Source organism: Caretta caretta, chromosome 18, assembly GCF_965140235.1.
Source record: "Caretta caretta isolate rCarCar2 chromosome 18, rCarCar1.hap1, whole genome shotgun sequence".
NCBI classification, from domain to species: domain Eukaryota; kingdom Metazoa; phylum Chordata; order Testudines; family Cheloniidae; genus Caretta; species Caretta caretta.
Genome location: NC_134223.1, coordinates 17423065 through 17447640, shown reverse-complemented (window position 1 = coordinate 17447640; position 24576 = coordinate 17423065). Strand labels below are relative to the sequence as shown.

Here is a 24576-nt window from a genome sequence, read left to right as displayed (position 1 = left end):
CCAACCCTACTTGTCCCTCACTTGCACATGCACTGAATTCACTAGCAAACTTAGCTTTAACAGAACCTCTTATTGCTCAGATATTACTGTTGACAGTTATGCTGAGCTGGTAACTAAAGAATTAAACATCCATGGGGCTGTTAATGTGCTTTTAAAATGAACTCAATAGGTAGCTTGTTGCTCTTAAGTAAGTTTGTTTTTAAATGAGTTCAATGTGAAATGTAACAGAGACTGCCAGAGGAGCTCAACAAGACCTCAGTCAGGGATAAGAACCTTTTTTTCTTAAATGGTGAAGGTTAATTCCCTGAGATATAACATACTTTTGCTTTCTAGATTAATGCTTGTGTGTGGTCACAGCTGTTACTTCTAGTTATAAAACCATTTCTGCTATCACATTGTTAGGAGGATGATGTGAGAGAGGAATAGTAAATAATAAGGACATATTCGCAAGGTGTCCATTTTTTTTAACTGAAACAACATTCTGGCAGAGCTCAGCTGCACAGCAGAAGTATTGCAAATACCATACGGTGTCTGCTGAGGACAGAGCCAGGGCAAGTTTGCTTATTTCAAAAAATATATTGAGCAAATCTCATTGACCTTCTGCATTTCTGCAACAATTCATAAAAGTAAAAATATTTTGTCTTAGTGAAGTGAAGCCAGTGTATTTGTCCAATGGCTTGGGGCAGAGACAGAACTCCCTTGTTCGCTCCTGGAGCTGCCACTTAAGTGCTGTGTGACCTCAGACAAATCATTTGACTTATCTGCTTCCATTTCTTCAGCTCTGAAGTGGATGTACTTCCACCTCACAGGAGTACAGAGAGGATTAATTTTTCAAATGTTTTGAAAGCATCTGATGTAAGAAATGATACATAAAAATGCAAAATATTACACTAGCTACTTACTCTCAGCACTTAATCCATGATTTCTAATATCAACCCCCCAACTGAATCTCTGCCCACAACACAAAAACTGCAGTTGTAGCTCCAATCCATAGTCCATATGATGGATTCCCCTGCAAGTTACCATGCTGACAACCTTAGTAAAACCACTCTCCACCCCCAAACTGTGTTTACGCTTTATTGAAAAATACAAAGCCAGTAACAAAAGCTTCCAATTAATATATCAAACTTTTTTACAGTATTAAAGGCTTAATGTAACCATCAATCTCAGTTATGATAGGGCACATTTATTAGACGCTCACACAGTCAGATTTAGTTAATCTGAGTTTGTTTTGCAAACTACTTTTTAGTTGGATTTAAAAAAATAAATATTCCAATTTAAGAAAACAGTTGAGGAGCAAGAGGCCTACCCATGCTGTTATGGTACAAGCAATTCCACAGCTATATCAGAAGCCAGGGGATGTGTAACAATTATATAAACATCTTGTTTTTTAAAAAAAAACAACAATTTACTATCTGCAGTAGTGCATGGAGGATGGTTCATGCACAGTGGTCCTACTGGCGACAATGCTGCACACCACACTGGGAAACTATGGCAGGCCAATCCACGCTTATGCCTCACTGCTCAGTCACAAAACCCGAGTCTCGGTGGTCTATGTGAGAGCCAGAAGACAGCAGTCTGCTGCTCTGCTTTTAAACTCTCTGCAATTAATCTCCACTATGGTGGTAAATAAGTAAAACCTCCACTCACATGCACGTCTTATTGGCCTTTGGTCACAAAGTGGTGGTCCTTGCAGCCATTTGAAATAAAATGCCAGATGTGCTATCCTGTCAGCAGGAGCAAGGGTGGAATGGAAGGGGTGGCGTTGGTCTGGAAAGCAGAGGGGGCTCTGGAAAGAGTTCGCTGCACAGCCACAACTGCTTGGACATATGGACCTGAGAAAGCACAACGCAAACTACAGAACGTGTAGAGACCAAACTGTGAAATGGTAGGACCAAAGCAGCAAGGTGCTTGAATTCCCCATGTTGGGCTGAGTTTTCTGAATAAACCCCCAGTGAAATGGACCCCGTCTCATGCTTTGTAGGGTGAAGGATGGGATCCTTCCCACTGTGGTTTCACTTATAAGAGCACCAAATGGGACCGAACAGGGTTGCTGCCCCTCAGGAGTCAATCCTTCCATAGGAAGAAAACACTGTGGAGGAAAAAGGAAAAGGAAGGTCATTGTCAGAGACACCTTCTAGTACTGTCATAGAAAAGATGTATGAGAGGGGCTGGGTGGTTAAGCACAAGAGTGGGCCATGGAAGTATGCGAGTTCAAATCCCAGCAGCGCCAATTACTCCAGTAAGTCCCTTCATTCTGTGCCTCCGTTTTTCCTGCTGTTAAGCTGCCCCTCTTGAGGTGCTGTGAGGTTCAGCAGGTTTGGAAAGCACTATGAAGATAAAAAGTGCCTGATTGTTTAGTCTAGATGCATGAATTAAATCTTACATAAAGCTGCTCTCCACGCGGGTGCCCACTGCAGCCTAGGCTAAGAGACAACTTTGACTGACGTTACTTTTATGAAGAGGACGTGTCACGCACTGCCCTGCAGGAGCTGAGGAGCCTATGGCCAGGTCAGAAAATTTAGAGGCTACAGAAGCATCTGCTGTAGTTAAGGGTCTGTCTATTGTCATAAAACTCAGTTGTTCCAAATCTCCTTTCCTGCCTGCCAAACTCCCTGCTTGATTGTGGCTGAAATGCTACAGACGGCAGTCATCTTGCATGGGCCAGTTTATACTCTTAGAAACTCACTTCTCTCTCTCAGCCCCTGCCCAAAGCTGCGATAGACATGGAGCAGTGCCCAGAACAGAACAGATTTTATTGCCACGGAGATGCAGGAGCCAATGAAGACGGCAGCTTCCAGGGCGTAGGACGTTCCCTGGCCCCAGTCACTTAAAACCTGAGGAAAAATGGAGAGAGACCAAACAATCAGCACTTAAAGCATTGACAGAAACCTGCTGCCATAGAATGTAATGAGCCGTCAATCCGCCAAAACAGGGATGTGGAGAGGCAGCCATGTGGATGCCAAGGAGGGAGCTGAATTTATGACATGTGGTTGGGTTTCTTCTTCTGGTTTTGTGTTGGTTACACAATGATTCCCTAATCCAACCCCAAGAGATCACAAAAACTATCCCAACCAGCAGCTTGTTAGTAGTCTGTGAAGAATGACTAGAGTTAATGGGCTAGGGAGACTTTTTGCTACAGCAGTGATCCCTGTAGGGCAGGGCGGAGGAATAGTGGTAGGAAATTTTCCATATTGCTTCCTGTGCTGTACCTGTTTTGTAAATAGGCAGTGCTTCAGTCTCCATGGCTAACACTATTGCCCCTTTCACTGGTACTATATTAAAAAATGAAGGAGAAACAAACATTTCCCTTTTCTCAAGTTCTGCTGCACCCGTCTTATTCAGGCCCCTGAACATTCCAGCTTGGAATCTGTTCCCTCCCCTTGACGTGTCCTTTAACGCCAACACGTTCCCCCACTCATCTCTTTATCCTTGCCTTGTTCCAGCCTGATCCCATCACACAAAACCACACACTGATCTGATACAGAATGGCAACCAAACTGCCTTATGCCTGGTACTAATAGCATTATTAAAGCTATGTGAAAACAAGATCTCCCTAAACTGAAAGATTAGCCAGATCAGGCACAAGACACCCAGGACCCTCTCGTCCAGTTACCTCTCTCCATTGTGGGTTTGGGGATAAAGCTGATTTTACATGGCTTTCACTACACTGATGTTGCCATGAATGGTAAGGACGCTCTCTTTATGACTCTCATAGTAGGCTGACAGATCTTTCTTTAGCCTTGCAGGTTTTTATTAGCATCTGCCTACATAAACAGCTTATTTCAGGAATCACTTTCCCTTTCTAGCTTCTGTTTCCCCAGTGCTTCTACTTAAATCAGCAATGGGGTCTTCCAACCATTGCCTATGAAATGGTTCCATGCGCAGTAGTCCCTGCTGCCTTTCCAGCATTAACCTACTTAGAACTATTAAGAAACAGCTTTGGTCACACACCGAATCCCTCAAAACCCTAAAATCTCTGGGCTCCTACACAACCAATTTTCTTAGTTATTCACCTTTACTTTGTTTGCCAGAAGCTGGGAATGGGCGACAGGGGATGGATCACTTGATGATTACCTGTTCTGTTCATTCCCTCTGGGCACCTGGCACTGGCCATTGTCGGAAGACAGGATACTGGGCTAGATGGATCTTTAGTCTGACCCAGTATGACCATTCTTATGTTCTTACTATAGCGTCCCAACACATCATCTCAAACCCTTTCTTGGGCAGGGCACTGCTGTGAATTTTTCAAGCAAACATTCCTTATCTCATTAGCTAATCTGGCTCTGATATTGCAGACTCAATAATGACTTAGCAGAAAAGTCCAAATAGTGCAAGAATCACACAGCCCAAATGCACCCTCTGCCATGCTTTCCTTGGACAAGCTTTGTACGTAGCATCCAAGGTTAGGCACTTACAAAGCAGTATGTTGGTGTAGTTGGATTTTTGTTAGTGATTTAACAAGTTATAACAAGCTTTCTCTCTCCTCCCTCTCCTCCCTCCACTTTGCTTGCTGTGAGGATTTATGATTTTGAGTGAAATTCTGTCACTGCCTTGTTTGAATGGGACTGGAGCACAGAGTGAAGGCAGAATGGTTATTTTCAATTAAAAACATTTTTTTATCATGTCGTGTAGCTGTCCCAGTTGGGGGCTGTAAGCTACTCAGCTCTCATGCTGCATAGGACTGGGCATGTTAATACCAGGAGATTAATAACCAGGAGGGTTAATACCCTCTACCAAAATTGAGGGGTGCAGGAAGTGGTTTTAGGGATGCTGGTGCACTCTTCGCTTTGAGTCCGAAGTGAATTAGTGTCCCAGCACGGTGCTAGGGGTTGCCCAGCTGAGATGTACAAGCAAGATTCTGACCAAATTCCAACTCAAGTGATTCAATTCTGTGTATAAAAATTCCCTGGTGGTTTCAGTTGATTATGCTGCATTCTTCACTTTCTGTCAAACTGTTATGGGGCGGGGAGGGGGGGGGGGAGAAAGGAAGGTGGCTGCATTTCATGCTCAAATAAATTTGTTAGTCTCTAAGGTGCCACAAGTACTCCTTTTCTGATTGCTAGTAGGGATTTCCTAGGGTCACTGATGTTTGTGAAGCACTCTGAGGTCTTCAGATGAAAGGTGCTAGAGATGGCCAGAATTATTTTGAGGTAACTTCTGTTCCCTCTAACTTTCCTATCTGGAGACTTGTTGTTTGTTAATGCTTTCCACTGGCGGGCTCTCTTGCTAAGATAAGATTGTTGCAGGTTGACCATGGCAACGCAGAAGTGCAAGTGGATTTGACTTTCCCTGAGCTGTTGTCACTTGTGTATCAGGAGTGAAGCTGCCAGATGCGGGAACGGATATCGAATAAAATCCTTCATTTTTGATTCTCTGGAAATGACTTTTGCTCATCCTCTACCTCCTCTCTCCTCGCACAAATGGTGCGGACGGGCGGAGACAGCTTAGTGATAAGCACCTTGGAAACGTATGTGAGATGCAGAGCATTTCAGTTTGCTGTGTCTATGCTGTCTTAGCTGTGTCTGGAAGAAAGGGTGGCGGTTGCGCTGCCTAGGGAAATCTTCAGCACACTCTGACCCTGAGGGCCTGCAGCTGGGCTAGAAGCTGCTTGTATGCTGAGAGACCTCTTGAGGGAGGATGGGTGGTGTTATCAACAGCTGCATATCTTGTGCTAGGGGATTTCTGCCTCCTTTCCCTAATTGTTCCTGATCCTGTGACGGTGGGAGAGACTGCCAGTGCCACTCCCTGTATGCAATCAACTCAAGAGCAACATCACACTGGGTGTTTTCTCTGGCTAGCAGATAAATATTCTGGTCCTGATTCTGAAGGGTACGGCATGCCTGCAGCTCTCAATCATTTCAGTGGGAGCTGTGGCTACATGCACAACTCCTGCTGCCTTACCAGGAGTCGGATTGTGCATGTGTGGGGGTAGAGCTTTGTCACAAGGACCCAGCAATATGCAAAAATTTGTCCCCAGACTTATTTTAGATCAACAAACACTTGACGAGTTACCATGTAGAGCAGGTAGATGAGATTAGCCACTTCTGGTATGTTCTGACTCAGAAAAATCCAGACCAGAGGTTTTAACTCTTTTAAAATCTGTAAGATAAAATCAGATATAAGCAGCTTTAAAACTGGATGCTGACGACTTCGAAGAGGCATATGGCTGGTTCCAATCTGTGGTTTAACTCAGCTCTGGGAGTCCCCTCCTGCCCCTCACTCAGGGCTGCACCTTAGCAGGAATGGACATATGCCTTAATTGTCCCCTCGCCTCCACCCAACATCAAACTGTCTAGATTAATTAAGACTTCTGCACAAAACCAGCCCCCTGCCCTTGCCCAGAGTTAGAGGGGCTCAGTGAGTCAGAATGTTTAATGTATTGGTCTTTCATTGCTGTACCCCTAGGGGCAAGTCTCACTTGTTGCCCTCTAGTCTCTGCTCGCCTTCCTCACCACACACAGATGGAGGCTCTCTGTTTGAGAGGGAACAGGGACTAGTGTGACCGGTGATAGTGCAGGTCAGAACTGAAGCATGTTTGCCCGGCTGTATGAGGAAAGTGTAGTTCTGACTATTGTCTGGTTTGAGCCAGTCTACTCACCCTCCACTGCCCTGAATTTCAATTCATTCAGCCTTGTAAAGCTCCCCGTGGGGCTGACAGCTAGTTTAAATGGAGAAGCCACCAGCTTTTCACTAGAGGACAATTCCCTTGAAGCTGGTGTTTGCTTAACGTGCCTCAAAATCATTCTCTCCTCTCAACACCCTGAGTTGCTCCAACAACATTAATGTTTACCTAGCTTGCAGACTGAAAAGTGCAGGGTGTGGACAATCTTTTTCTCCCTGGAGGGAAAGAAAGTCACTGAAGACTAAATTCAGGGAGCTGAGAGAGTGGCAAAAAAGTCTAACTTGGACAAAGTGATTTCTGTCTCTGCTCAGGCGCAGGGTTAGGGAAAGAGGAAGGGTGCAATGCACATCACACCTGAGTGAGCACCCTACCCAGGACTGGCCTCTGGCCCTCCTCAACCAGAACAGTAGCTCTGACCAAAGAGAGGAGAAAGTGCTGAGTCACAGAGGACCCATGCACCTGTCTGGAACAACTGTCCCCACAGGATTTACCACGTTTGGACAGACCAGACCACAGGTCCATCAAGCCCAGGATCTTGCCTCCAGCAGTGGTCAGTACCTGAAACTCTACAGCAAGGATTCAAAAGTTGGGGGTGCCAAACCCTTCATGGGGGATATGCCTGATTCGCTGTGGCACCTACTTCTGGCCCTGTGTTCTCTCCCCTCCGCTGGGTGGTGCTATGCTCCCTGCACTGTCTATGGCAGTAGCAATGAACGAGGGCTGTAGAAAGAGGATGGGGGAGATTGGGAAGCATAACAGGAAGAACAGAACTGGAAACAGAGAGACTAGAAAATGACAAGGGGGGAGAAAAAGAGATGGGGGTGGACAACAGACTAAACCATGGAACTAGAAAGAAATATCAGGAGAGGAAAAGGGAGATGAGATGAATAAATAAGAGCAGGATAAAGGTCCAAACCTGGTGAGATGGGGGTAACTGTCAGTAAAGGAATGGAGGCAGGGGGGTGTTTTGGAAGGGCTGGAGTGGAATTGAGGTCCCTCAGGTTCTAGACAGGACCATGTTGTGTGGGGCACTTCCAGGTTATTGTTGTTAAAGCTTTTACACCTGTTGTAGATTCGTGTGCCTCTGTGTTTCTGCCTCCCAATAACCTGAGAGCAGGTGCTTATCTATGACATCTTGCAGGCCGAGGGCTCCAAGCAAAGGAGGTTAAGACCCATTGCTACAAAGGGAGGTGAGAAAGCGCTATGTACTCTGCTGTGAGCTGACTGTGTGAAGCTTGTGGGGCTGGGAGGGAGTCCCCTTCCTGACCCTGTAGCAATGAACCTATGCCCCAAAGCCCAAGATGGAATTGTGCCCCTACCTTGGAATGCAGAACTACAAGGATCTGATTGGGAAACACTCTAGCCCTTCTAAAATCTAGCTGCCCTGTCTTTGACCTCTGCAGCAGTATGTGCCACAGGCTGGCAAGATGCAGCACTGAGATATTGCCCTTTTATTCCTTTAAATATACCAGGTGTTTAGTTACACCATGAGTACTGACTCTCTTATTCCTGAGCAGTGCAAGGCTGTGTCTGCACTGGGGGACAATGGGGCTGGCATTCAGCACTGTTACCCCTGCAGTGCCGTGCCACCAGAGGTAGCTGTAGTGTAGACAGGGCTCCGAGCAGGCTAAGAAGACAGATGGTCCACTAGAGCATTTGCTGTTACTAATGTACAGATACCCAGCCTTGCACTGCCTCAGTGTAGGGCCTGTGTGTGTGTGAGGACAGAGCTTTCCATCTAATTAGGGAGTGACTGTCCTAATGCTCACTCTCTCCGGGTGACTCAGAGGCCCAAGAGATTTCTGCAGGCTACTTGCTGAGGCCAGGTGGTTTCTGAGGACTGGCTGGCAGGTGGTGGTGGAAAAACAAATCGGTGGCTGTGCACTTCCGGTCACTGAGGAAAAGTGATGCTATCTTGCTGCCTCTCCCACTTCCCCAGCTGTCTGTCTACAGGGATCTAATGGGGGTCAGAGATCTAACACTTTACAAAGGTATGTGGGGAGCTGCTAGTGGGAGTGCAGACAGGAGTCGCACTACCTGACTTCCCGGCCTCAACACTTAAGGTGGCTTGTACTATTATTTCCCAGCAATAGGAGGAAGAGGAGGCTACGACTGTTACAACTAGGTTACCAGTGAGGGTTGATTTCATGTGACATATTATCTAGAAGGAAGTAGTATTGTAAAAGTCCCCTGCTTCTGGCTAGTTCTGTGTAGCTGGGCAAGGAAACAAACCAACTGCAGGCATCCAGGAGCATATATTTAATATCAGAATAAAACTATCCTTCAGCTGTTAAGAATTTCCATGAGTGTTGAAGCAAACTGAAAACACTCAATGCATCTGAATCGCACCTAATGCTTCCCTGGGGTATCAGACAAAAGGAGGTTAACCTACTTTGCTTCTAATCCTGCACTCCCTACTTGAGCACCCAAAGATTTCAATGGAAGTTTTGCCTGAGTAAGATCAAATACAAAATTTTAAATTCACAAGCCCTTATTTTCAATCTTAATATAGTCATTTACGTTTAAACAGGGCCCTCTAATGCTTCTTTTCTGTCTCCATACTGGGACTCGCCCCAGTCCCCTTCCCCCGGGTCTCCCTCCTGCCCAGCCAGGACCCCACCTCCGATTCAGCAGTATGGGAAGGGTGGAGTGGTAGTGACCTCCTCTCATGTATTTGCAACCCAGATTGATAACCCATTCTCCAAGGAGTTCACATCCCATTACAAAGTTCATGGAGTCACTCTGAGGTTCACACTCACTGCGATGATGCCAACTGTTACTTTCAGGCAAGCCCAGAAGACGCCAATTGCTAGGATGATGCTATGCAAGAGGGTGATTACATGCAGACTCCTTAGCAGCAGAGCACAAAGGCAGAGCTGAGAAGTGAGAGGTAGAAGTTGAGTGAAATTTCAGGTTTTAAACTGTGTATGCCCACAAACAAGCAGCGTCCAAAGAGATGGCACAAACTCTCAGCAACGACAGAAGGGCAGAGTTTAAAAGGCAAGATTTCTCTCTTAGGAAAACTGAGCCAGCACCAAACAGAGAAGACAAGGGCATATACTATACCCTACCAATGTATCAACCCAGCAAAAGAACAGGGAGGGCAGCAATAGGTGTTCCCAGGTGAAAGTATAGGTAACAAAGTAGCTCAGGTATTGAAGTACAATCTCTCTCCAAATAGGCCTCTGTGGTTCACTTTACATATCTGTAGTTTCAGGTTGGCATCTTGACCTGACTGCTCTGCTACATCAAGTTCTTTATCAAAATGTGATTCTCTCATACCTCAGTGTCCTGTTCCCAAGTGTAGGTAGCAGTTGGGATGCTACAGAAGCAGGAAGCTTGACTCTGTAAAGTTATTGTGTTATCATCCCTTTCCTATGTTAGGAAACTGAAACAGTCGAGTTTCAGTACTTCTGGAAATCACTGGTCTTCCAGGCAAACTGACTTCCTAATAAGATTCCGCTTCTGTTTTGTCTGGCAGGACAATGAGAAAATATTTTTTAGGTCTATTTTTATGGGGTTTAGCCATTTTTCCCTATGAAGGATACTTAGGGGAGGTAAGCATTACTAGGAAAATTTTAGAGATGATCACACAGTAAGTCAATTGGTGAGATCCTGGGAGACCTGGCTTGCAGTTGCCTCTTACATACACTAGTCCAATTCCAAGTTGTGGTCAATATTAGTGGGAGAGAGAAGCAATGTAGAATGTATTAATACCTGCGCCTGAAGATCAAAGGTCAACATGGAAAAACAGAGATTCAGCATAAAATACTGAGACTGGAGGCTTTCCAGAGCCCCGCCCACTCGGAAGGCCATCATGCTTTGACTCTGAATGAGGATGATGGCGCAGATCACGTCAAAGGATCCAACCAAGAGGATCAGAATAAAGCGGGCCTGATGAGAAAGGAAAGCAAGAGAGTTACAATGGCACACCTGGACTGACCACACTACAGTCGGGTTAATCTTCAAAAAATGGGGACAACATTTAATATTCATTTGTTGTTGCTGAAAATCGCAGGGACCAGGAACAAGGAAATCAGGTTCCATGCAAATGCAAAAGTTCTAACATAGCAGTTAACTTCACATAAGATGTACTGCTAGAATAGAAGCTGGCATTGATTATGCCCTCATAAAGCTAAAATTCTGGCCATTTGATGTAATGGATTACTGTACATTAATGTAATTATGATGTTTAAGGTGCAACTTATCATACACTACCTTCAGTGTGGGAGATTTATACCTTAACCTTTGCATTCCCTAACTTGGATATTCAAACATAACATCATTGCAATGGTATGCTTGATTTTTAATTTACATATCAAAGAAATAGCTGTAAAGGGCCAACCTTTCTTTGGCAGTGGCTGGCTTTGAGTTTACTTCATGGGAGTTACCAAGTAAGATGTCTAATTGGCTGAGATGGAGAGAATCTTTCCTACTGGTTTCTATGGGAAAAGCAGTTTCATTTTAATACCATGGTTTTTTCACCTGAGTCTGAAACTTCTTTTTGGCTGGAATCAATAAACATAGCTTTGTTTTCATCTCCTTCCTGGTTCTTGTTTACCATACAGGCAGATAGCTGGGGTTTGTACATTAAATTAATCAGCATTTCCTTGATGCCTTTCCCCTGGTAAGCCCCAAGATTCTGTTCACTGCCAATAAGTAACAGGAATTGAATGAGCCATTGCTATGTAAACTGAGCAGGCCAATCCTATGCTGTTTTAATCTTGTTAGCTTATTTTCTGCAGTGTTCCTCCCTGCTAGAGTTCATATTTCAGTGTCACTCTGGAGGAAGGAACCTCTTTCCCATCCCGGAGGATAGCATGCAAATAAGGGGGAAGGAGTACCTAGAAGGACAGTCTGGGTGTGACAGGTGTGTGAAGGATGCAGCTTAGCTCCAAATCCTGCACCCTATTTGCTTATAATAACATAGGGCTTTGTCTACATGTCAAGGTACTGCGCTGCAAGCCAGGCTGTGAATCTACAGCGCACCAGTTTGCCACACACTAATATCCTGTGTGGACACTGCTACAGTGCAGTGAGGGTGGATTTGCTGTAACCCTGGCTTGCAGTGCAGTAAATTGCTGTGTAAACAAGCCATTAGAACAAAACTACAAGCCCCACCAGCCATTTGTTTTCCAACAGACGCTGCAACTTTCCAGCATGGCAAAATTATTGCTTTTCCCACTGAACATAATGGTAGGAATGTTTGGGCTGTTGGCTAGGGGCTCAGGAGACCTGCATTCAATTCCTAGCTCAGACTTCCTATCTTAGGCAACTCACTTAACCTGCTCTGTGCCAGTACCCATCTGTAACGTGAAGATAGTAGTTCCCTACTTCAGAGGGAGTGTTGTGAGGTAAAATCCATTGATGTTTGTGCTGCACTCAGATACTCCCATGATGAGAACCACAAAACTACTTGAATAGAGAGAAAGAAATTTGCCATCTCTGATAATCAAACTTCCACAACTTCTATAAGAACACCGAAAACTCTATGGAATAAGATGCCTGACTTTCCCCATGTCAGCTGTCTTACCACATTCGCAGGATTCTTTACTTTCCTAAGATCTTCAAAGTCAGTATTTAGAGAAAAGCAAAGAGAATGAAACTGAGATGCTGACCAGGACATTTGGCTTTTGTTGAGCAGAGACAAGTGTGAAGTTGACAATGGATCGAAACATCACCAGCAAGATGGAGAGAACGAAGACAATGAGCTCTTGGCGATTCTCCTGCAGGATCCCTCTGGTTACATAGTAGACGCAGAACACTGAGAAGGAGAAAGGCAGGTCAGTAACCACCTCGGACTGAGAACACACAAGGGGCATATGTTCTTGACCCCTGATGCAGATGACACAATGTGTTTAACACACAACTTATGAGATCCATTTTTTGGCTTGCCTTTCATACTCCATCTGAAAAATATTACCTTATCAACTCCCTCAACCAATTAGCAGCTTCTATGAAATAGTATTTGATGTGTGTGTGTGTGTGTGTGTGTGTGTGTGTGTGTGTGTGTGTGTTAAAGAAAAGCAAGGGAAATCATTTAACCTTCCTAGTGGAAGTAATTAATGAGAGAGCAATAATTCTATGGATGGCAAGGAATTAACCACACACGCTCACACACACACGTTTACAGCACTGTTCAACTGGCTAAGTACATTATGGGATAGCTCTCAAGCCTTAATGGATAGACTATTGCGAAAGGTAGACAAACAGATTTGACAGCAGTCTAATGTCAACTTCTGTGCTGGGTTGAAACATTAGGGTACATCTATACTAGCAACTGTACACACGTCTATGTGCATGATTGTGTCATAAATAACCCCCCTATTGGTCACAGAAGCAAGTGTCTGAAGGCAAGTAGAGGACAAATAAGCTAGTTTATACCTAGGGTTGCCAACCCTACAGGATTGTCCTGGTGTCTCTAGGAATTAAAGATTAATCTTTAATGAAAGATGATGTGATGTGATGAAACCTCCAGGTATACATCCAAACAAATTGGCAACTCTACTTATAGCTGAGGGGTATGGGTAAGTACATGCCTCAAGCTGTGGTATGGCCCTGTACCCGTGCCAGTCTGTAGCATGGCTAGGGTAAGGGGTGTGTATCAGGTCCCAAGTTTCAATAGTCCTCTACCCCCATTCCCAAAATACACTGAGCCCTTTTCTTCCTGACTCATATCCATGATTCACACCCCATGGAAATGGAATATGGTGACTGCCTGGTGCCGTCATACACCACACATTTTTCTATCTCTCCCCCATCCCCACGTTCAGAAATATCCCCAGTCCCAAGGACACAGGCGAGGAATGGGGAAAATGCAGTTAGTGATATGTGCTTACACAAAGCTCTTTAGTTTTCAATGCAGCAGAATTCCACCACACAGAAAAGGGGTAGGTATTTCTTTATGGTTCGTTCACAAGCAGAAAACTAACTGGAGCACAATGCAGTTAACTAACAATGCAGGCAATGACAGCACCTGCTGTCCACTCTCCCAAACCTTGACCGGTTTCAACCATAGTAGGGCTTAGTGCTCTATTACAGCTGCGAAGTACAGTTAGCACGGCTGACAATGAACAGTTAAAAAAAGAATGGCTTCATCCCCCACCTCCCAGGCAAATGTTGATAAAGTCCTTGAGAGAGATGGAGTGCTCCCAGATGAGATTTGTAAGCAAATGTGACTAGTGAAGACAAAAGCATTGCAATATGACTGCTGGGGAACGGTTTCATAAACCACATTAGGAGTAGGTGTGCAGAGTCCCCCAAAATAACAGTTGGCCCAGACACACCATACAAAACAATATTGTTTCTGGGAAATTAAATCCTTTCTTCCCTCTTCAAGTACAATCCTGATCTCCTGCGGATCCTGAACCCTGGCTCCTCATGCCACTGCCTGCTGCCACCAACCTAGCATCTGAGGCATGTGCTGAGTGGGGTGGGGGTGTGGGGGGCAGCAATAAACACTGTGAGGGTAGGTTACTCTCCAACCCTTCCCTCCAGGCCTCCCGTTGTGTGCTGGCTGCTCCTGCCACACCTGCCAGCAGAGAGGTGCTGGTTCCTGTTCCTCAGAAAGTAGCAAGGATGCAGGGATGTTCTCCTTCACCTTGGGTCCTGGCACCCCCATGATAACTTCATCGCACCTCACCCCAGTTTGAAAAACGATGTTATAGTAATCCCTAAAACAGGTAAGAACCACCCTAGGATAGATACCTGAGGGTGAAATTGTGGTGAGGCACCCCAAAGAACACCAAGATTTTTAGTCAATAGTCTCTGTTCATCTCTGCATCATCTTCTGCCCAAACTGGAACAAAGGAACAAACCTTCCCTTTGTGAGAATCAGAATCAGTTCTCTGTTCTACTTGCTTCTCTGATCCCACTCTATTTCACTCATCTGACTTTCTGCCCAACTCTCCTTCCCTCCACATCGAGTGAGCAAGTACCAGTGGGATGTGAGTGGGTCTGACTCTTTGGGACATGTGGATGGAGCATCATCAGAGTTTCCCAGCTAATGTAACCATAATTTTATAGGTACGTGTTCTTCCCCAGACAAACCACCCCAGGAAATGAACAATGGACTGTTCCTCTTTCACTCTTGCTGATGGTAAATAAGGCCACTAACAATAAGTGGCAAAACTGAAAAATTAGCCTTGTGAATTTTTTGTTTGTATGTTTGTTTATGTGAAATGTTTTTGTCAAAAAGAAAAGTGGTTTCTGCTTGATATTTTTGTTTATATTAGAACTTCAGTTCTTGTCCACCGTGGAAGACTGTATAGTGATAGTAGAACTAATGAAACTATGCTACCGTGAGAGATGAAAGCTGACCAATTAAAAGGGAAAGGGATTTTAATCCGACTCTTTTTAAAACTCATTTCTTGTTAGCACATGTTAAATTCCAAAGCTTCATGCACATTTGAGAGGACATCTTTGTTAGAGATTCAAGACATCGGCCCCTTCAATTAAGGTGAAGTGTGAGAGCTCACTGATCATATGTCTGAGCCCTCCAAGAGGTCCTCCAGCAAAACCAGGAAGAACAAATATGATGATTCTCATCTTAATTTTTTTTTTTAAAAAGGGGAGGGGGGCAGGAGACTGATTTTGAAAAGAAAAAAAAATCTAGCCAGTGGATTTTACAGATATTTGCTGACAGCTGAGAGGTGGTGAGACTCAAGGAATCCTGGGTTACCTTCCAGCCTCTGAAAGAGAGTGTGCTCTAGTGGGGATAGTCTCTTCTGTCCATTCCCCACCCAAGCTTGGCCTCTTCTGCCCCATCCCCTCCAACCTGTCCCTGTTCCAGCCCCGTCTCTTCCCCACCTTTGGTTCCTGGTCCCAGTCCCATTCTCCCATTACCTCAACCAGCTCATGTGTTAAAACTGCAATTTGGCTTATCTACGTTGAGTCTTAAGTAATGTGTTAAAATCCTATTCGGTCACCTGTGTTAACGTACACCTCTTTTTCTTGTTGTGAACATGGTGGTAGAGATGCATAGATAGATAGATTTCCTGTCTCCACCTACTGGCTGGAGAGTAGAAAACTTAGTATTCTGGGCTCAACCATAAGAGGTAGGAAAAAAACAGGTTGGAGTCAGGAATGCTCTCGCTATCCCCATCTGTAACACTGCATAGTTGGGTTGGGATGTTATGGGATTCTTCATCTTTCTCTGAAGACTCAGACTCTATCACTAACAGAGGCAGGATGCTTGATTGGCTGGACTAGTGCTCTGCACTAGTGTCCAAAATTCTATCTTGTACTGATGATTCCTGTGTGAAAAGCTGCTAATCAGAGCAGAGTTTTCCCGAATGAATTAATGTGTTTCTGCGTGTGTTAATTAGAGAATATGGAACATCATCAACGGCCTTCGTTGTGTTTTGGTGACAACACCAAAGCCGGCTGGCAGCAATTGCTTACACCCAGCGTGAAGACCTGCTGCCCTTCTCAGTCTCCAGGTGTGATTCCCACACAGACGAGCAGTTCTTCCTAGGCTTATGTTGGCCAGCTAACAGCCAAAACCTGCTAGTACCACATGCCAGGGCCTCCTCACACACCTTTGTTTTATTTATTTTCAAATGAAGCTTCATTTTGATTTAATTAGGGAGTATCTCAAAAGGTGAGGTATGGTTTCTATTGAAGTTATGATAATTGGAAATATTTTATCTGTGGGGCTCTATAGATTTCATGCTTCCTATAGAGCAGCAATTTAAACTAAAAGGACAAGAACTATTCAAGGGTTGGCACAGAGAGATGGTCTGCACTTTCTGATGTTTAAGAACCAAACTGCCTCTGCTTGTTTTCCTGCAGTGGAAGAAGGCACTTTTGGAACCAGATATCACTCAAAGGAGACCAGGGATGACCAGAAATACTATGCACGTTGACCTGCCCAAATTCCGTGATGGGTTAGAGCATAAGAAATTTAAACCGGAGCTGACAGGTACACTCTGGCACAGATGAGGACTTGGTCTAGTAAAATGATAGTTGTCCAAAACCGAAATCATTGGTACAGTTGCTCAGTGGGAAACTACTATACTAACCAAATAATAACAGAAGCAGCAAAACAGTCCTAAGCCAAAACATCCTAAAACCAGAGTGTTTATTTTATGCTATTCAGAGAACTGCTTTCTACATGACACTCGATCTTCCTTCTACAATAACACCAAAAAACAACTGCCACAGAAGTATCTAGCATGTACACTCCTCAACTTGTGTAATGCTGCCTCTGCAGGTATTGAGGTTCAATGTGTATATTATATCAACTAGAATAAAATCCAAAATCTGAGTGTTCTTTACCAAATTAGTAAATAATGAATTAGTGCATCTATTTTTGAAGTGCAGAAACTGGTCATTTCTTACCAACTCCAATTAACTGTATAAGAGAAATGGTGAAATCTTCATGAGTCTGTCGAAAGAGGGTCTCTGTGGTTAGTCCTATTACGCTCAACAGAGAGAGGATAGTTACACAGAAGTAGATCTTGACAGGAGAGGATAATTCTGACCAAGGTTTTATCTGGAATAGAAAATATTTAAACTCAGACAGGTCTCTTTAAAATCAGAACATTAACACTTCTAAAAAAAATGCATGACACTAAATTATTTAAATGATACTTTTCTAACTACAGGGCATTACTTACAAAGATGAAGGGAAACTCTATGGAACGGAAGAAATTACTCCAAAACTATGCAGGACCAGAGATGGCCAGTTTGTTGTGTAGTAGTTCCTATCCTTAGACCTGATCATTAATTTTCAAGTTTATCCAGAGGGGCCAAATTCTGCTCTTAGTAGCCCTGAATAGAAGGCCAGAATGCTGTTACCCTCCACCCTCTGAAATCCAAGGTTTTGACCCATACAAATACACATACTAAAACATATCAAGTGATATTTTCCCCATTGACACAAAAAAGTGTTTTTAGCTATCGAACTTTTGTTAGAAAATTAACTGAATCCTTCAGATTCCTCAGCCGTGTCCAGAGAATGTAAATGAGCCATATTTTCTCTTTTCCCCAGGACAGCCAAAACCTCAGATCCAGCTGAGTTACTGAGAAACTATGCCATACAGATACAAAGTTCTTCATTTTTCTGTGCCATTAGCAACACGAAAAAGACTTAAATATTAACAGGCACATAGAGCGGATGAGTCATCTGGAGACAGGGTTTAGCAGAACATTATTGTTGCCACATAGTTTCATTTTGTAACTTTCCCTTACTGATGACAGTAAGAGGTTACTACATATTAGTTTACTGCATATGATAGGGTTGTATTTATTACATTTTCCCTTTGTACAATATCTATTGTATAGACCAGTAACATTTCTCCATTAAAATATTAGGATTTATTCACACAGACCCCCCAGTGCAGGAAAGCACATAAGCACATGCTTAAGATCACCACTATTCAGGAAAGCATGTAAGCATGTGCAAGTCTCACTGACATCAATGGGACTTCAGCACATACTTAAAATTAAGCACGTACATAAGTACATTGGCAATACACTGGCCACAGTGGGTATGTCTATATGGGGATAAAAAACCTGCAGCTGACCTGGGTCAGCTAATTTGGGTTTGCAGGGTTTGGATTCCGGGGCTGAAAAATTCCTGTGTAGATGTTTGGGATCAGGGTCTGAGACCCCGCAAAGGTGGAGGGTCCTAGAGCTTGGGCCCTAGCCCAAGCTCAAACGTCTACATAGCAATTTTTAGCCCTGTGGCCTGAGTCGGGTGACCTGGGCCAGCCACGGCCATGCTGCAGGGCTTTTATCTCCATCTGGACATACCCACTGGAGTTAAATAATGGAATTTGCTTCACAGTGGGTGATATGTAATAATAGATTTCACTTTATAGATCACAGCAACAGCAAATACAAAAACCTCACAGCATAAATACTCTGCCAGTTATGAACACAAGTAATTAGTTAAAAATTTCTAATGAGACCACATATAAAGTAACCATTTGTGTCTATTGTCTTCTGGATTTTTACAACAAAAGCTATGCAGGCATACGTAATACAGTTCAAGCTGTTTAAACTATTGGACTGTGGCATTTCTGGTACTTTGCTTTTGGGCTAGTAAAGAATCAACTGACAATGTGGACATTGTTTTCAACGCTCCCTACCTTTTACTGTTTCGTTTTTGTTTTTTTCTTTTTTTAAGGGAGCAATTCCAGATCAAATCTGGTTCATTTTCTAATTTTTTTTCCCATTTGCTTCTTTTAAAATTCCAGTAGGAAGAAGTCTTAAACACACATTCTCTTGCTGTGCTTGCAACCCAATGTTATACAAGTACAAAACTCTGAAACTGACTAGAAATTAAAGAGGGAATGACTAGTTATTTTTATTACTGAGCATTAAAAAATGCCTTCCTTTTTAATAATCTAAGTTGTTTTTGTAACCTATGAAAGGCAATGTGTGGGTTTTTAAAAATGTGATTTTAACCTGATAGTGTCTGTAATTAATGGCACTAAAGATGATACCATTGTGCGCATTTTAGATCTGCATTTTCATGCTGCCCTCACCTCTAACAATGATTTACAGCTGCATGTCCATCTTTAAAAGAGCTAAATATGCTGCTAACACACCTAGCCCATCTGGCCTCTTAGAGAGCCAAAGTATTACATATTATAGATGGTTTGTAAGAGATTTTCCTTGATGGGTTATGGACCCTTTTCTGCTGTAAAATTACTAAAATGACATATTCTAAATCAAGATTACATAGTACAGGTACTTACAGGGCCACAGGGAGTAGGAATAAGTTCTTGATGCCTTGGTGTTAAATTTGGCAGTGGAAGATCTGCAGTCTCATTAGGTGGAGGAAAAAGAGGATCCCTTAAATGATAATAAAAAAGAGTGGAACTAAGATATGTTTTATTAGCAATATTCTGCAGGAAGGAAAGACAGGAGTACAACCATCTCAAAGCATTTAGTAAACATGGTCTTACAACCTCCTCATGAGGTTGCCAAGCTGTACCTATTTAAGAGATGTGGCTGCAGATGTTCAGTTGCCATCTCTCCCAATTTTTCCAGGATGGCCCAGTTTTAGCAGGGGGATGCCACTGGAGGTATGCATCACACCGTGACATCTTCGTGCAAAACGTGAGGTCAGGGTGCATTTGTGCTGCTGCATCATAGCACCTTCCTCATGCAACATCCTCAGGCACGTTCTGGCCTAGCATGAGGTTGGGGCAGGAGCGATGTGTTACGGGAAAGGCTGGATGTGATGCTGGTAGTGCGCTGATGTGACAGAGCAGTGTAGTGCCACAATGCCTCTGTTCTTTATTTAGTGTGTGCACAGCCGTCTGGCCAAGCGATGGCATCTTCAGTGGCGTGATGCAGTGCGTCTAGGCTACCGCTGAACCTGGGCAGCAGGCGGTCATCGACAATGTGCGTCATCGTCCGTGTTGCCTCTGTGATGTCATGGGACAAGTGGGATGATGCAACGACGTCACAGGTCAGGGCCGGGCTCCAATGATGTCACAGGGCAGTGAGCCTGTGACGTTGCCGTGCAGCGAGGCAACCTCATCGCAGGGCAGCGCAGAGATGCATGACGTCACTGGGCCGGGTGGTGAAGCCAGCGCTGTGGGATGAGCTCACCGGACAGTGCCGTGAGTCGACGGTGGGGAAGGGGGGGCGCTGCACACTGACACAATGATGTCATCCCCCCGCCCCCGTTCACAAGCGGACCGAAGTGACGACTTACGGTGTGGGCCGGAGGGAGCCCTTCCTGCCCTCCTGGCTGGACTGTACCAACCAGTGACAGGTAGAGGGGGAGGCTGAACTCCTCCTTCCCCCCCCCCAAGGCAACAACGGGAGGGAGGGGGGTGTCCCCGACTCCCCTCCCCCGAAGGTGCAGCCCGGGGGTGGGTCCCCGCTGGGACCAGGCCCCGCCCCTCCCCTACCTGTTGTCTAGCGGCTCCATGGCAGCGCCGACACACCGCCCCCCTCGCGCCGGTAACGGTGGCTACATGGCTGCAGCGGCTGGGCTCGGCATCCGGGTCCGCGGCGCGCTTCCGGGCGGGGCCTGGCAACCGGCTAGACGTCACTTCCCCCGCCCGCGACCCGTAGCTGGGCTGCCGTTGAATTTTCCTCTCCCTCCTTCATACAGCTGGAGAGGGGCTGAATTCTCCCCTCCCCCCCCGCAGCTCGAGAGTGACCCCTGGAGGCTGACCCCCCCCCACACCTGGAGAGGGGCCCCCGGAGGCTGAACCCCCCCACCCCCAAGGTAGTGCTGGAGAGGGGCCCCCGGAGGCTGAACCCCCCCCACCCCGAAGCTAGTGCTGGAGAGGGGCCCCCGGAGGCTGAACCCCCCCCCCCCCATCCCGAAGCTAGTGCTGGAGAGGGGCCCCCGGAGGCTGAACCCCCCCACCCCGAAGCTAGTGCTGGAGAGGGGCCCCTGGAGGATGACCCTGCAACAGCTGGAGAGAGGCTCCTGGAGGCTGAACAGCCCAACCCAAGCTGGTGCTGGAGAGGGGTCCCTGGAGGGTGAACCTGCCCCCCATATATTGTGACATAAATATAATTAAGTGGTCACATGCAGGTATCTTCCCCATGAGGATCTGATCTAGTGCCCGCTGGAGCATTAAAACTGGAGTGCTTGACTGTGCTGGGGGCAGAAACACCCTTTGGCCTAGGCTCAGTGACATGAGTATACTAAGTATGTTGCTGTAACCTCCTCTGTCCGTGCAGGCAGCTGTATTAGTACTTGCTTCTGCTTATTAAATTATGTATTTCCACTGACCTGAAAGGAGCTGGTTACAGTTCTGGCTGGTGATGTACCAAGATCAAGAAGCTTTCAAACCATGTCTTCTCTGAGCATGTCTTTGCTGCAGAATAATACTGAGATAAATTAACAGAAGATAGAGAGAAAAGAGCTGTTAGATCAAGTGCTCCATCTTTCTGCAGAGCAGGGAAGCCAGTGTTTTTTACCCAGGTACCAATAATATCCCGTTCTCAGGCATTTTTTGATCTTTTCCGCAGCAAGGCTGGAATCCAGAGCTTGGTCCTTCAGCCTCAGCCTTCCTTATGGCGCAGGTTGCCAATTTTTGCTATTTTTATCAGAAGTCTTATATTTATTACTGGAGTCTTGAAATGTTGCTTATGATGTATATGCTGTAATTGCTTAAATAAATGTGTATATATAGTTTATCCTCCTGATTAGCCAAAAAAAAGCAGCAAATGTAGTGTAAAGGCTATATTTAGTCACAGATGTTTTAATGGTAACCAATCAATGAGAATCGACCTTCCTTTAGGAAAATAACTAAAAGTACAAATGCAAAACAAGGTTAAGACTGATAAGAACATAAGAATGGCCATACTGGATCAGACCAAAGTAGCCCAGTATCCTGTCTTCCAACAGTGGCCAGTGCCAGGTGCCCCAGAGAGAATGAACAGAACAGGTAATCATCAAGTGACCTAACAGAAGCTAGGGACACCAACCCTGCCATTGTGACTAATAGCCATTGATGGACCTATTCTCCATGAACTGATCTAGGTCATTTAAATCAAGATTTCCTGCTTCCTGGTTTAAATAGTGATTAAAATCAGTTATTTAAATCAGTTCACCTTAGTCTTATCTTCTTTGTTCTCATTAATAAACTTGTCTTGTCAAATAGTTTAGACCAAAATCTGAGCAGTGAACTCTCAATCTCTGAAGAACAAATTGAATGAGTTTTGCACCCAAATATCCACTTCTGACTTGATATTTCTGTTTCGTGTACATGTAGTTCCTGTTTATCTCTAATCTAAATCTTCTTCCTTTGAACATGTTGTCTACCCAGTAATAGACAATACACCAACTATCCCCTCTCCACAGTCACAAACTAGCCAGATTCTAGTAGCCTCCCCAATTTTGGCTCTCAGAATGAACTAGCAATTTTAGAAATTCCTATTTGTTTTTCCCATTTTGTTGAATGTTTGTCATAAAATTGTATGTTGAGCATTTGTCTGTTTCTCCTGGAATCACCAATGTACATATACTTAGATTAAAGGGTGCATGATTGTGTTTTTCAGTTGCTGTACCATACCCAATTATTTTCTGAACCACACTACTAAATTGTCTATATTGACATTTTAAATGTGAAAAATTGAAATAATAATACCCTCTAGTTTTCACTTCTGTAGATGTTGATCATCACTGAGAAGACTTGAGTAGATTATTTGCCCACTCAGACCTGTAAAGTATAACATTCTTTCCTGACTGCAGTTGTGATCGAAGATACTCTTGACATTTTACAGGACTACCAGTAAAAACCAAGTCAGTGCACATTTATTATGATTAAGGCTCCAGAATAGCCTCCGACCTCTAGAGAATATGGAGTGAAACTCTGGGCTCATTGAAGTGAATGGGAGTGTTTTGTCCTTGTCTTCTTCAATGGGGCCAGAATTTCATGCATGGTCCCTGCCCTAGTGGGTTTATATTGTGGAGTATCACATGAAGCTCAGTTATTGAAAGGTAAAGGAGGACAATGAATAATTTCAGATAAACCAGGTTTTAGAAAAATTTCAATGTGATTAATAGATGTTGGAAAATATGATCCTGTAGCGGATAATTAGGAATTGCTGATATTGAAAGTTTGGATAATAAAGGTTGAAGTGTAGAGTCTTCAGACCTTACTTTTGACACATAGTTTTCTCTTTTACTTTTGGACTCAGTGCGTTTATGAAAGTTGAGCCTCCTTTCTGGCAGTGGTGGGGGGAGTTTAAACTTTGTATGTTTAAACATGGGGAGGTTTGAAACACATATGTAACAGTAGAGGGCAGTATTACCCATGTATCTATCAGTATTACAAGCCTGCATCTATCATAATGAGACTGGACCAGATTCATTGACTTCAGTAGAGTTATTCTGGATTTTCTGCAGTGTAGCTGGGTAGATTTAGTCTACAGTCAGCAGAGTTTTGGACTGAGACAAATAACTCCAGGGCTTCCTTCATTTAGTCCATTACATTTTTATGTGTGTTTATTCATTAAATGCTGTTTACTCCAGAATTGTAGGTATTGTTTCTGAAATCTCTCCAGCAATGTGAGGGGATTTTGGCCCCAAAGCTCATTACTGCTTGGCCGCACTGCTGAGCCTGCCACCAAGGGGGGCTAGTCGTGTGGGTGGGTTTTGTGAGGTCTTGTCCTCATTTCACACAATTGCACAGGTTGCTGCCTATGCAAGAGACAAGCCTGGTTTTCATGGCCACATCCTGAACCTCCAGAGTCCAAGCAGCCCCAAAGTGTCTTTGTGGACAGCGCCACATCATGAGGTGGCAACATGTCTCAAAAATGGCAACCTCAGCACTGCCCAACTAGCACTCCTAAACAGGATGGGTTCACAGCCTTTGTTTGTTTCCCCCATTAGGGGGCTGTCCCCCGTCACCCTGCCACCCCACCCAGGTTCCCCATCCCTGGAATGGTGGTGGTGGGCTGTCTCTTCAGAAGCATTCTGCTCCCTGCCAGAAAATTGCTTCTTGTTTTTCTTTGGAGAGGCTGTGAAAGGGACCATGTCTGAAGAGCGGGTGTAACTACACCCTGTGGGAGGGCCTCTCCCTAGGTGCTGGAGGGGGGCAAAAGGCACTCAGGCCCTCCAAGGATTTGGAGGGGTACCCTTTCTGGGAGGGTATGCAGGGCTCAGCTTCTCGCCCCCCAGGATTGAGGGGTTAACCTTTCTGTGGGGGCAATGGGGGGGCTCAGTCCCCACAGGTGGTTGGGGGGTTATCCCTCCTGGGGGTGTGCAGGGCTCAGGCCACCCAGGGTTGGGGCATTACCCCTCCTGGAATTATGCAGGGCTCAGGATCCCCAGGGATGGGGGTGTTACCCCTCCTGGAGGGTGCGGGGTCAGGCCTTTGGCACATGGGGGTGTTACCCCTCCTGGGGGTGCAGGACTCAGGCCCCTGGGGGAGGGGGGAGGTACCCCTCCTGGGAGGTGCGGGGCTCGGGCCCCTGGGGGACGGGGGGTGTTACCCCACCCGCGGGGGTGCGGGGCTCGGGCC

The 24576-nt window shown here is 45.0% G+C and overlaps 2 protein-coding genes across 6 annotated transcripts in view; one reads left to right on the top strand and one right to left on the bottom strand.

Annotated features, from left to right (window-relative positions):
- Positions 1-1063: 1063 nt before the first annotated feature.
- LOC125624259 (uncharacterized) lies at positions 1064-20635 on the bottom strand. 2 transcript variants are annotated; one of them, XM_048824755.2, is made up of 9 exons: positions 20500-20635; positions 19333-19429; positions 16967-17120; positions 12244-12389; positions 10343-10519; positions 9385-9501; positions 6016-6102; positions 2690-2837; positions 1064-2092 (listed from the first exon to the last, which is right to left on the bottom strand). In XM_048824755.2, the coding sequence occupies exons 1-9, from the start codon at positions 20517-20519 to the stop codon at positions 2061-2063; spliced, it is 978 nt and encodes a 325-aa protein (XP_048680712.1). In that variant the 5' UTR covers positions 20520-20635; the 3' UTR covers positions 1064-2060. The 2 variants fall into 2 exon arrangements, with proteins under 2 accessions (XP_048680712.1, XP_074977158.1); XM_075121057.1 differs by lacking the exon at positions 9385-9501.
- SLC35E2B (solute carrier family 35 member E2B) overlaps positions 20148-24576 on the top strand; it is a 34947-nt gene continuing 30518 nt past the window's right edge. Inside the window, exon 1 of one of the 4 annotated variants that reach the window (XM_075121053.1) lies at positions 20148-20360. The gene's annotated coding sequence lies outside the window, so the exon portion shown is untranslated. Of the gene's footprint in view, positions 20361-20778; positions 20823-20917; positions 21531-24576 lie in introns of those variants that run through there. The other 3 variants (XM_075121056.1, XM_075121055.1, XM_048824875.2) reach the window with 3 other exon arrangements.

Bases quoted from the DNA above. Each gene is read 5' to 3' on its own strand.
- LOC125624259 (XM_048824755.2), bottom strand. From the start codon at position 20,519: ATGGAGCCGCTAGACAACAG. The intron at 17,121-19,332 runs GTAAGTACCTGT...TTTCTATTCCAG, and splicing joins TTCCTACTCCCTGTGGCCCT to ATAAAACCTTGGTCAGAATT. The intron at 12,390-16,966 runs GTAAGAAATGAC...TCTCCTTCTCAG, and splicing joins TATACAGTTAATTGGAGTTG to TGTTCTGCGTCTACTATGTA.